Source organism: Stegostoma tigrinum, chromosome 21, assembly GCF_030684315.1.
Source record: "Stegostoma tigrinum isolate sSteTig4 chromosome 21, sSteTig4.hap1, whole genome shotgun sequence".
Taxonomy (NCBI): domain Eukaryota; kingdom Metazoa; phylum Chordata; class Chondrichthyes; order Orectolobiformes; family Stegostomatidae; genus Stegostoma; species Stegostoma tigrinum.
The window spans coordinates 38,191,259-38,203,835 of NC_081374.1; the positions used below are offsets into that span (position 1 = coordinate 38,191,259).

The following is a 12,577-nucleotide window of genomic DNA, read 5'->3' on the forward strand; positions in this document are numbered from 1 at the left end:
TGCTATGTAAATAGACAATTTAACAACTACATCAACATTCCACTCGACGTAGCATTCAGTCCTATACCTATCTCAATCATGAACAGAAATACAACCCCAACTTATTATGTCCTTTCGGTGTGAGGGAGGGGGACGCCATCTTCAGCAGGCCGAGTGTGATGTCAATCCGGGCTTGGCGCGCGGATTGTGTGATGTCAAGGGTGGGGTGACGTCGGGTGTGTGTGACATCAGAACCCGGGGGTGACGCCGGGCGAGTGAGTGTGACTGGCGAGGAGGGGAGGCTTGGCTGTGCGCGCATGCGCATGGCCTGCGAGAGGGGGAGCGTGCGGTTGAAGCGGACGCCATCGGGACGAGGTAGCGACAATGTTGAAGGGGTAGGCCTCGGCCTCGCCTTACACGTCACAGCGCACCCGTACACAGCAAACTGAACGGGGGACCCCTCACCGACAGCCGGGCCCGGCGGAACTTCAAAGGCACAAACGAGGAAAGAGAGAGATCAAGAAAGAGAACAGCGATGGACGTGGATATGGACTTAGATCAGGACCTGATGCAGAAATTTAGCTGCATGGGAACCACCGACAAGGATGTGCTCATCTCCGAGTTTCAGAGGCTGCTAGGCTTCCAGCTCAATCCGGCCGGCTGCGCGTTCTTCCTGGACATGACCAATTGGTAAGTGGCAGGCCTCCCCAGGCCCTACCTTTCTTCCTCCCACTCCCTTTTGATAGGCCGCTGGTGTTCACTCTGGGCCTTGTTGTTGTGCGTCTTTCCGCGGATTACATAAACGGCTCCAGTGGGAGGGGGGACGCTACCATCCGCCTCCCTCCTCCGTTACCGAAGGGGTTGATTGCTAGAGATTTGGGGAGGGGCCTCTGTCCCGGCCCTCTGCCGCAAATGTACTTCAACAGTAGCGCGCCTTCATCAGCTGGGCACTCGGTCCTTTTTCTGTTGAGTCATTTTGTGGAGACGCTGAAAAGTTGTGTGATTTGCTCATGTACGGTTGCATGGTGTTTGCCGTCGTCAACCCCATCTCTTTATTGATTTTTTTCCTTGCTGTTATTCAGGCAGAACAGTTTCTTTCTCACTGCACACTCGTGGCGAGTTGGAGTTGATGAGAGTTGTCTGTTTTATGACCTTGAATACATTAATATTAGAAAATGATAACGCGTTTTTTTCTTAAATTTTTGCAGGTGGTGAATGAATAGTCTTGAGTGTTTTATGAAACATTTTTAATGCTTATTGTAGAAATGCTGAATGTGAAGCATGTTAAAAATACAGTTAATTTGAAAAATTGGTTTTTGATCTGGTCTTAATGTGATATGATTACTGCTGGGTTTAGTTGCTTGTATTTTGAGATCTAAAGTCCACAATACTTGTAACCTTTTCATGTGCTGTTCATAGTCACATGCTTATTTCTTCAGCGTATACATCATATTTTGGAAATTTAGGATGAAGGTGTCAGTTTCTGTTTATTGCTTCCATCAAGTCCCTTGGGATGTTTTATTTGATTAATGGCACCACTGTAAGTGTAAATTGTTCACTTTTTAATCAGAAAGAGAGAGCTTCAAGTTAATAATGCCTTTCAGTTTTTTAAGATATCCAAAAAAAGTGGTTCTCAGCCAATAAATTACTTTTAGAAGTATAATCTTTGTAATGTTGCTAAATACTGTAGCTAGCGTGTGCACAAGATTCTACAGCATTGAAAAAAGAGCTGTTATACATGTGTAGGGTGGTGAATAAATGTAGGCCAGACTTAGCAGAAAATTTCTTTCTATTTCTCTAAAGGAAGTAAAAGCAGAAATTACTTCGGAAAATTCACATTTACTCAAAGCATTACAGTTCCCAGTTACACAGGAAGTATAATAGGTACAGTGGGTGAGAAATAATAATTCTTGGCCAGTTGATACCTCATGCCTCAGGTGAAACTTGCAATGTTCTAAACTTGAATCCTATTCTTTTTCACCTAGTCTTGTGAGATAGTGCACCATAGGCAATTTTTCTATCCTGAAGACCGAAGTTTTATAGAATTAAATCAAAGTTATCCCATCACGAATCCCATGTAATACAGTGTATGATAATCCATGCCCCTCAGGATTTTATAAACCTCTGTAAGGTCACCTCTCAGCCTCTGACATTTCAGAGAAAATAGCTCCGGCTTATTCGACCTCTCCCTAAGATCAAACTCTCCAATCCTGGCAACGTCCTTGTAAATCTTGTCTGAACCCTTTCAAGTTTAATAACATCCTGTAGCAGGGAGACCATGTATGCAGTATTCCAAAAGTGGCCTGAGAAATAACCTGTACAGCTGCAACATGATCTCTTATGTTCTTATATTCAATGCACAAACCAATAAAGGCAAGCATACCAAATGCCACCTTCACTATCTAATCTACCTGCGACTCCACTTTCAAGGAACTGTGAACCTGAACTCCAAAGTCTCCTTGTTCAGCCACACTTCCCTAGGACCTTATCATTAAGTGTATGAGATCTACCCTGATTTGCCTTTCCAAAATGTAGCATCTTATATTATTTAAATTAAGTTCCATCTGCCACTCCTCCGCCCATTGGCCCATCTGAGCAAGATCCCGTTGTACATTGAGGTAACCGTTATTGCTGTTCGTGACACCTCTAATGTTGGTGTCATCTGCACGTTTAATAACCATACCTCCTATGTTCATATCCAAAGGTGAACATCTTTGCAATGTAGCTGTCTTGCCTGCTTGACTCCTTTTACCAGGATTCCTTCATCAGACAAAACATTACCCTGTCCAGATTTTTTCTGAACTGCTTCCAATTTATTTACGTTTTCATTGAATAAGGAGCTCATTACCAAACACAGTAAACAATACAAACATGTGAAATAGGAACAGGAGTAGAGGTCCCATGAGTTTGCTTTGCCATTCAGTAAGATAACGGTTGGTCTGTTTGTGTTTTGAACTTCACATTCCCATCTACTCTTGAAAACTTTTGACTTCTACTCTGATAAAGCATCTGTCCACCTCTCTTAAGACCATTTTGTGTTTGACGGCTGCTACCTTCTAAAGCGGACAGTTCAAAAGTGTCTTGGCTCTACGAGAGAAAAATAATCTCTTCATAATTGCACTGAAAGGGGGAACCCAAGTTTAAAGTTAGTGCCCTCTGTACTTCTTGACTAATTTCACAAGGGGAAATATTCTACCTACATCCACTTTGCCAAGATCATATTAGTACAGTGACTTGATTCAAGTGAAAACGAGCCCAGCTTATCCTGGTTACACAATCTGCTCATTCCAGGTACTGGTCGAGTAAACCTCCGTGCATCTTTTCTTAAAAAAGAAGACCAAAATGTGTTCAAGATGTGGCCTTATCATTCCTCATACATAACTCAAGCATAATATCCTTAGATTAAGGTTCTAGTCTATTGTAAAAATACAGTATCTGCTTAGTTTTCTCGATTATATGCTGTATGCACCCAATTTTTCTGACTTCTGCATTGGAACCCCTAAATCCCTTCGTAGCATGGAATTTCACAGTCGATTTCCATTGAGTAATGCTTTTTTAATCTGCTGTCAAAGTGAACAACTTGGTATTTTTCCACTTTATACATCTGCTTGATTTTCACCTACTTGCTCAACCTGTCTATAACTATTTGCAAATTCCCAATCTTCTTCTCAATATACTTCCTGCCTGTCTTGGTGTTGTCTGGAAAAAGCAGCAATCATGCCATTTCTTCCGTCGTCTTAAGTCATCAGGGTAATGTTTGCTGATATCGGAAGTGCGGGGCAGATGTCCATGTGTGTTCACTTGGGAACGTGCATGGTTCCAGTCCCTGTCCATCATTGTATCAGGCACACGGTCTGTTCTACATGAGTACAGAATATGTACAACATTGAAACTGGAATTGAGTGGGAGGGTGGTGGAGAGAACAGGCGGTGTCGGGAAAAGGATCGCAGGGTTCCTCCTCCCCAGTCCTCAGCCCCCTCTGTTCTCTACCTCGTCCCCACCCCCTTTTAACCCTGTCATTCTCTTCACGGGTATTTGCAGCAAATATTACGCATGCCCTGCAGTGCCAGCAAACCATGTAAGTCAACAGAAATATAGTGTTAGATAATGTTAGATATTCATGGGGATATTTCAGGAAAACTTAGTATAAAGATTCTAAAGGGAGGACACCCCATTGTGGTTTAACAGCTAACTAAAGTACTTAGAGAAAGCAGCAAAATTAAGGAAAAAATATACCTGCACAGATATGCAGCCGGTCAGCTAATTGATCAGAATATAATGGATGACAGAGGTGACTGAAAGGTCATCAGAAAGAAATTGGCATACAACAGGAAGCTTGGTAGGAATGCACCAATATACAGCAGGGCTTTATGCAGGTATCTAAAAGGAACAGAGTAAGAAAACAACGAGTTTTTTTTCCCTAAGAAAAGCGAGTGTCAGTTGTAGATTATAGGGAAATGGTGGGTAAACATATGTTTTATTTATCACTTCACTTTGGATGATACAAAACACAATTCAGCAATATCTGTGAATCAGGAAGTGGAAGGAAGAGATCAAGTTGGAAATTACAAACTGCAGGAGTGGGACTGACCAAATTGATGGACATTCGAGCTGATAAGTTTTCAAGTCAAGACTACCATCGTCTTTGGGTCTTCCTAGATGTTGGTAATGAAAAATGAGATACATTGATGATTTTCCAAAATTCCTAGACTCTGGAATGTTACTGCGGGAAAATAAAACCCCATGGTAAAAGGGTAACCTGTTAGATGGATAGAAGATCAGATGGCTGGCAGAAAATATGATAAATCAATGGCAGGATGTGGTGAGTGGAGTCAGGGCCCTCAACTCTTATAATTTACGTTGATGTTTGATTGCATTTGTTCACAATGCAGAGCATGTGTGTTATTTCCTGCAAATAGATACATGCGTATTAACACATGCAACCATGAATTTGGCAGGGTAATGTTGGGAATGGGCTGGAGTGGTGGAGATTTGATCGGTCTATTAGATTAGGTGGGCCCTGGGGTAGAGGGGGTGCTAGAAAGAAGAGAATGGATAGGGTGAGGATGAAAGGGAGAGAACAGACATGGGCTTGTGGCTGAAAGAAGGTAATGGGTTCGGGTTAGGGTGGTGGGTATGGCACTGAAGGGAGAGAACAAACGGGGCCAACTTCTGGAGTCTGACTTCTGTGGTCCTCCAAACAGATGAGTAGAGATGATAAGCTCAGCTGGTTGAGAGAGGACCCAGACACCAGAGAATCATGCAGGATCTCAGCTCACAGTTATCTTTTGCAGTAAATGCAGCAAAGATTGCTGTGCCAGAATGTGACTGTAGAGCCACATCACAGTTGAACATAAGGGTGCTAAATCACTATTAAAGGAGGTGGAATACTGCATGAGTGTCTGTCTGCACAATGATCTGGAACTTATTTCACAGCAACTCGGGTTGCCATGCTTGAGAAGTAGAGTCTTTAAGATAAAATTTGGAATAAGTATTATTCTTCCACTTTCTGAAATGATTACAACAATGCAAGTTGGATCTATTACATACTGCATCGTAAAAATTTAGAAGGATGTCTTTGGAGCTGTACAGTTAATCTAAGTCTTTGATGTTGGCATTATTTAAGGCCAGTCAGATAACCTTGTTTTTTTAAAGACGATAAAAGCGAAACTTATGTTTTTCAAAAGGTACTGAAAGAGAAAATTAAGTATTTAGACACTGCCCATCTTTCTCTCTGGACGTTTGATGTTCCAGTTCGTGGTTAGAAGAAGTCGGCAGAGCCAATGATGCTGACTGAGTGATGAATTCTACATATAACTATTTTTAGGAGCAATGAAGTAAAATGAGCTGCCAAGTTAGAGATATAAATAAACGTGATGCCATTTTGGTGCTTTGTGTCTTAACTGGCATAACTAACTGGTAATAAAAGAAGATCCAGCAGCTTTGTGTATAATCCGGAAAGATGTGCAATTTCTTGCATGATAAATAGTTATTTCTAAATTATCATCATTCTTCAATGTCTGAGTATAAACAGTATTCATTGCTGGAAAACATTGAGGGGGGAAGGTCGAATTATGCAAGCTCTAAGTCAGGGATCAAAGGCTGCAGTTATCCTCCTGTTATCATAAATTGCCTGCCGAAGGTCTTTTCTATTTATTCGCTCAATGTATCACTGGAAAAGCCAGCATTTGTTGGCCATACCAAATTGCCCATGAAAAGACAGCAGCTACTGCCTTCAGCACAAAAGTCTGTGGAACAAAGGTACTGTCTGCTGCCTTGTAGCAAGTTCCAAGCTTTTGATCTGAAGACAGTAAAAGTGGTATATTTTCTAGTGATGATGTTAAGATTTGAAAGTGAACTTGAAGGTATCATAGAATCCCTACAGTGTGGAAACAGGTCCTTTGGCCCAGCAAGTCCACACCAAACCTTAGTGCATCCCACCCAGACCCATCCCCTAAAACCCACCTAAGCTACACATTCTGAACACTATGGGCAATTTAGCATGGCCAATCCACCGAACCAGCACATCTTTGGACTGTGGGAGGGAACCGGAGCACCCGGAGAAAACCCATGCAGACTTGGGGACAATGTGCAAACTCCACACAGACACCCAAGGCCGGAATCAAACCTGGGTCCCTGGTGCTGCAAGGCAGCAGTTCTAGCCACTGTGCCACCGTGCTTCCCCTTGGGAGGTGGCATTTTTCCAAGTTCCTTTCACCTTTGTCCTTTTAGGAATTGGACATGTCTGGTTTGAAAGATGCTATTGAAACCAAGCAGCAATGCACCTTGTAGATGGTCTTTTGTCATGGAGCTGGCTGGAGTGAATGTTGAAGTTCAAGTGGCATATCAAGGGGACTATATTAAGTTTGTTACGAATGGCCGGCTGATCACTAAAACCACTCATTTCTATGTCTGTATTATTGCTTGACTTTACCTTGTCTCAGTTCCACTGCTGTTGAAACTCAACGGTTTTGCGTTTGTTACCACCATGCTTGACAATTCCAAAATAGCCCTGCCTGGTCTCCCAGTGTAAAGTTTGACGTCATCCAGAGCAGTTCTACTAATATCTTTAAATAATACAAAATCTCACTCTCCTATCAGGCTTTGTGCTTGGTGATCTAATTTCGCTCTTGGTCAAACAACATGTTGACTTTCAGATTCTTATGCTTTCTTTCTCCATGGTGTCACCGCTTCTTGTATATGTCATCTTCTTTAGTTTTACAATTCTCTGATCTCTGTTCTGTTAATTTTGGTCTATTGTGCATCCCCAGTTTTAATTGCTTACTTGGTCACCTTGGTTCACTTCTCTCCTTTGCCTAGGTTTTCTCCTTTAGGAAACTTTTTAATGCTTCCATGAAGTACTTTCGGACATTGTATTTAATGAGTGACTGTATATAAATATAGCTTGTGTACAGGGAGCTGAGTTGCAGAGTCCTGGCAATATATGTTGAGCTTTTTTGTAACTTTGGCGATTGATTAGAATAGTTTCAAATGTAATTTGTAGTTTTGTTGCACTCTATTGAATCGCCAAGTTATGGAGCACAAGAAGATACCATTTATAATAAAGTGTTTGTGCTGTCCCTCAAACCAATTTGAGATGATGTGGTGTTGTGATTTTCATCTCACGCACACTAGTGAATCTATGGTCCAGACTGAGATCTGATATTTAAGCTGTGCTGTTTTTTGTGTTGAAGTCTCACTAATGCTGCTTATTCTGGTAATACCAGTAAGAAATAAAGTGTGCCTGCAACCAAAGTGGCATTCTTTTCCTAAATGCCATCTAATGCTAATGCGCAATAGCATGTAATTATAAGAAAGTTTTTCGAGTCCCTGTTTGTGTTTGCCTTGCTGCTTTTCTCTTAGCTCTCCTTGCTGAGGCCATCAGTATTTACTTATGACTTGTATAAAATATGTTCTATAAACCTACCATCATTTTCACAGAGATTTTTTAAAAAATTAAGGAGCGCCTCGTGACTGACCTAAAACCTTCTGACTTGAATGGCAAGTATTGTGAAATAAAAACTGAAATTGCTGGAAAAACTCAGGTCTGGCAGCATCTGTGGAAAGAATCAGAGTTAATTTGAGTGACTCTTCCTCAGGACATTGCTTCATGTGTTTATGGATGGTCTACATGGCGTTGAAATAGTTTTTGATAGTAAATGGGGCAGAATGTTTATCTTCATAGTATGTGGTGCCTATTTCATGCTGCCTAATTCCAAAGCCCAAAGCATACTCTGCTTGTCTCAGATGACCTAATTTAGTGCAATGTTCGTTAATCTAGGATATGATTCCAGCCTTTTACGTATTTATAAATAATTTGCTTTCCCTGTCTTTTAGAAAAGTTATTCTGTTGAATGTAAAGCAATACTCAGTGTCGTTTGGGAGCAGGCCATAAGACAGGGTAGAAGTATGCCATTTGGCTCTTCAAGTCAGATCTGCCATTCAATGAAATTGTGGCTGATTTGGGAACTCTGCCTCATTCCTGTTTTTACCCTGCAACCTTTGATTCCCATAGTGATTTAAAAATCTGCCTATCACAGCCTTGAATATCCTAAACATCCCAAGCTGTGCAGCTTTCTGCAGTTCACAGTTCCACAGATTAACTGCACTCTGAGAGAATAGATTCATCCTGGTCTGTGTCCTAGCTAGGTGAGCCCTTTCTCTGAGATTTATGCCGTCTGGTCCTCGAATCCTCTGGAAGAAGAAATAGCTTCTCCCCTTCTGTCATGTTAAGCTGCCCAAGAATCTTACCTCAATAAGGTCACCTCATTCTTCTTAAACACAATGTTTGTCTTGCAGGTTGCTCCCAAATTCCTGTGTCCTTGTCAGATAGATTTTCGCCTTAAGACAGCACAGCTAGTTTATATTTTAGTACAAGTTTATCTATCCTTGCTGCCTTGAGCTTTCCCAAGATAATAGTCAAGTTCTTGAAATTTAGTACGAGATAAATTAGGCCATGGATGCACAATAAGGAATACATTTCAATAGTTAAGCTTCAAAGTTATGACTGAGAATTTCCCAGCAGATGAGTTGAGAAGAGGGTGAAATTGGGCCATGCTACTTACTAAGTAGTGGTGACTGAAAAAATGCTCAGTTTTTCTGACACTAAATTTTGTAAATATTTATGCACATCCATTCTAGGGTTGGGATAACTGGTCTGATTTGATTTAGCAACAGTGGAGCAGTTGAGTGAGATGGTAGTCAGATGAAGCTGTCACTGTACCTTTGTGTATGCAAGTGATTTGCTGGCTACAGTTGGACAGACAAGAATAGAACCATGCGAGAACAGTCCCACCCAGATGAGAAGGAGGATCGTATCGACAGCTGTATCAAAAGGCTGCAGATGGAATGAGATAGACAAACATAGAAAGTTTACCTTTGTCACAGTCGCATAGAATGTCCTTTTTGAATAAGAGCTATCTTGGTACAGATATTATGTTTTGGAGCCCTCATTAGAGGTATGGAAACATGGAATCCCAGGAAAGATGAGAATAGAGTTAGTTGGTGGCGGGGGGGGGCAGGGGGAGAACAGCACATTCAAGGACTTTGGAGCAGTAAGAGATGTTGATGGTGAGACAGTGACTTGTATTTCTGTTGGGGTTGAGGACTGTGTTTGTGTGGAGATAGGTGATGATGCAGATGAAGTGTTGATTTGAACCCTTGACATGATAAGTGAAAATGGAGACCATGAAGTGATCAATTTAATATGAATAGAATTGAGCGAACAGGAGATAAGTCTGGAGGGCAAGTTGTGGTCATTCAAGGAATAAGTGAGAGGGTACTCATGGAGGAAGCCTGAAAGGGATTTTGGCAAGATAGTTTAAGTGAGGGATGTGGTCGAGGCTGTTGGTCACACTGTCTCAATCCTGGTGATAAAGAAGTCCATGACGCTATGGAGGTGAGGGTGGAGGGTGTAAGGAAGAGGGATTTGCATCACTTACACTTTAGAGTAAAAGGGAAGGTCAAAGCAAGGGAATTGGTTTCACTGGGGACCAAGGCATCAAAGGTGGGGGTGACGGTATGGTTGAATAAATCAGCTGCAGAAATATTGTAGTGAGTGCAGGTCCAAAGGCTGGATAATTAGGATAGTTTAAGTCTGGTCTTGATTTGGGCTAGTTTTTTCCTCCAAGGGATAGGTCGAGAAGGAGGTGGGTTCAGGGCGTTGAGAGGCAGTGATGGTGGTGAGTGGTATCAAGAAATGATTAGAGATAGCGTGATCTGCAAAGACCATGTGAGATGGGTAAGTGGTTATGAATATGCTTTGATAGATTTATAAGAATGGATAGGTTTAGACACAATAGAAGAGTCAGGAACTTAAGGTACAGGATGAGTTAAGATGGAGGTTGAAGCCACCAAGAAAGCCAAAGGCCACAACAGAATGTCGACCAACCCATGCTGTGACTTGAAGTGCTGGTGTTTACAGACCTTTTGTAAAACAGTTATTTTAAAACATACTACCTAGCTCTATTTGCACAATAGTCAGACTTTTTCTTTAGTACAAATTGAACAACAAATTGTTTCTGTAAATGATCCAAAAAGTCCATGTATCCCATAAACAGATTGTGTGTTTGGCACAGAAATTCAAAACACAAAGGGAAAACTGACTTGCCATGGCAAGCAAGGGGAACTAGGGATAGTATTACATCCAAGGAAGGCACAAACACATTGGCCAAAAACAAAAGCAGACCCTCGTGTTGGGAGCAGTTTAGATTTCAGCAAAGGGGGTCAAAGGGATTGATTTAAGAAGGGAGAATAGAGTGTGAAAATAAGCTTGTGGAGAACATTGGTGTAGAAGTTTTTACGACTAGGCTGTATCTCGGGAGCAAAAGATTAGTCAAGACAAATGTAAATCCTGTACACTCAAAAGTAGTGGGTGTTATATTAGGGAACAAAGAGGTAGCAGACCAATTAAATGTTTTGGTCCTGCTTTCACTAGGGAGGACACTAATAAAGTCCCAAAATGTTGGGTAACACTGAAAAGGAGAAGCTGAAGGAAATCAGTGTTAATATGGACATAGTGTTGGGGATATTGGTGGGATTAAAGGCCCTAATATATCCCCAGGACCTACGATTTACATCCCAAACTACTTAAGGAAGTGACCCTAGTGGATACCTGGTGAACACTTTTGAAGGTTGTTTATACTTTGGAACAACTGTTATGCATTGGAAGGTAATTCATGTAACCTACTACTTTAAAAAGGAGGTTGAGTGAAAACTGAATAGTAGACCTGTTAGCCTGACATTGGTCGTATGGAAAATGCTAGTGCCCATTATTAAAGATGAAATAGAAGATCGCATGGAAAACAGTGCCAGGATTGGACACCCAGACCAGAATTACAAAAAAAAATCCCGCTTGACAAATCTGGAATTTTTCAAAGTTGTAACTAGTAGAGTTGATGGCATGCCAATGGATGTGGTTTACCTGGATGTTGAGGAGGCTTTTAATAAGGCCCCACATAAGAGATCGGCATGTAAAACTAACACACATGGGATTGGGGGTAGTGTTTAGAGATGGATAAAGAACTGGTTGACAGACCGGGAACAAAATGTGGAATAAAGGGGTCTTTTTCTGAGTAGCAGCCAGTGGCAAGTGGAGTACTGCAGGGATCAGTGCTTGGAACCCAGCTACTCACCGTACATATTCATGAGTTAGACGAGGGAACCAATGTAATAGCTTCGAGTTTGCAGAAAATGTAAAATGGGGTGGGAGGATGAACTGTGAAGAGAATTTTGATATGCTGCAGTGTGATTGGGTCAAGTTGAGTGAGTGAACAAATCTATGCCAGTTGAAGTGTACTGTGGATAAACATAAACGTCCACTAGTGGGTACATAAGAGACTGCAAAAGCAGATTTGTGCTCAAATAGTTGTGTTCCAAATAGTGCTGGATAGTCCAATTTTTACTTATTTATGTCAGGTATAACCATCTGGGTGAACTTCTCCAGGAAGTAAAAATTGACATTACTTCAGACAGATCTTGTGCTTGCTTTGACTGCCATGAGAGTGCATATTAAATCCAAATTCTTGATAGGATATTCATGCTGCATGCAAACAATTTGAAGTTCAAGTGGTTGGTTGTTTATTATGTCTAGAAGGGGTAGTTGGTTATTGTTCTCTTCTTTTGTGAATTTTATTCCGTTGAGGATGTGTTTTTGCGTCTGTGTGTTTCCTTTAGTTTTGTGCATTTGATAGTCACAAAGGTGTCATCTATATAACAGACCCAGAGTTTGGGTTGGATAGTGGGTAGCACTGTCCGTTTTCGTCTTTGCACTGCTATTTCTACTATCAGTCCTGCTATCAACAATCCCATTGGTGTTTTGTTGATTCATTCGAATATACGGTCATTGAAGGTGAAGTGGGTTGTGAGGCACAGATCCAGAAATTTCAGAGTCCTTATCGATGCTGTTGGTGGCATGGAGCGTCTGCCTTACTGATCCATCCAGCAATGTGGGACTTGCCTCATATCTCATTATCTTGTCCTCTTCTATTTTGGTGTCCTTGATGTCGTTGAGGAATTTTTGGGAGATTGGAGGCTGAGGGTTGACCTTTTATAGAGGTTTACAAAATCATGAGGGGCAGACATAAAGAGATAGCAAAGG

The 12,577-nt window shown here is 41.5% G+C and overlaps 1 protein-coding gene across 2 annotated transcripts in view; it reads left to right on the forward strand.

Annotated features, from left to right (window-relative positions):
• The first annotated feature begins 258 nt into the window (after positions 1-258).
• Positions 259-12,577, forward strand: part of ilrun (inflammation and lipid regulator with UBA-like and NBR1-like domains) — a 73,729-nt gene continuing 61,410 nt past the window's right edge. Inside the window, exon 1 of one of the 2 annotated variants that reach the window (XM_048553058.2) lies at positions 259-669. In XM_048553058.2, the coding sequence (XP_048409015.1) occupies positions 515-669 (155 nt within the window). In that variant the 5' untranslated portion in view covers positions 259-514. The remainder of the gene's footprint in view (positions 670-12,577) is intronic. The other variant, XM_048553059.2, reaches the window with a different exon arrangement.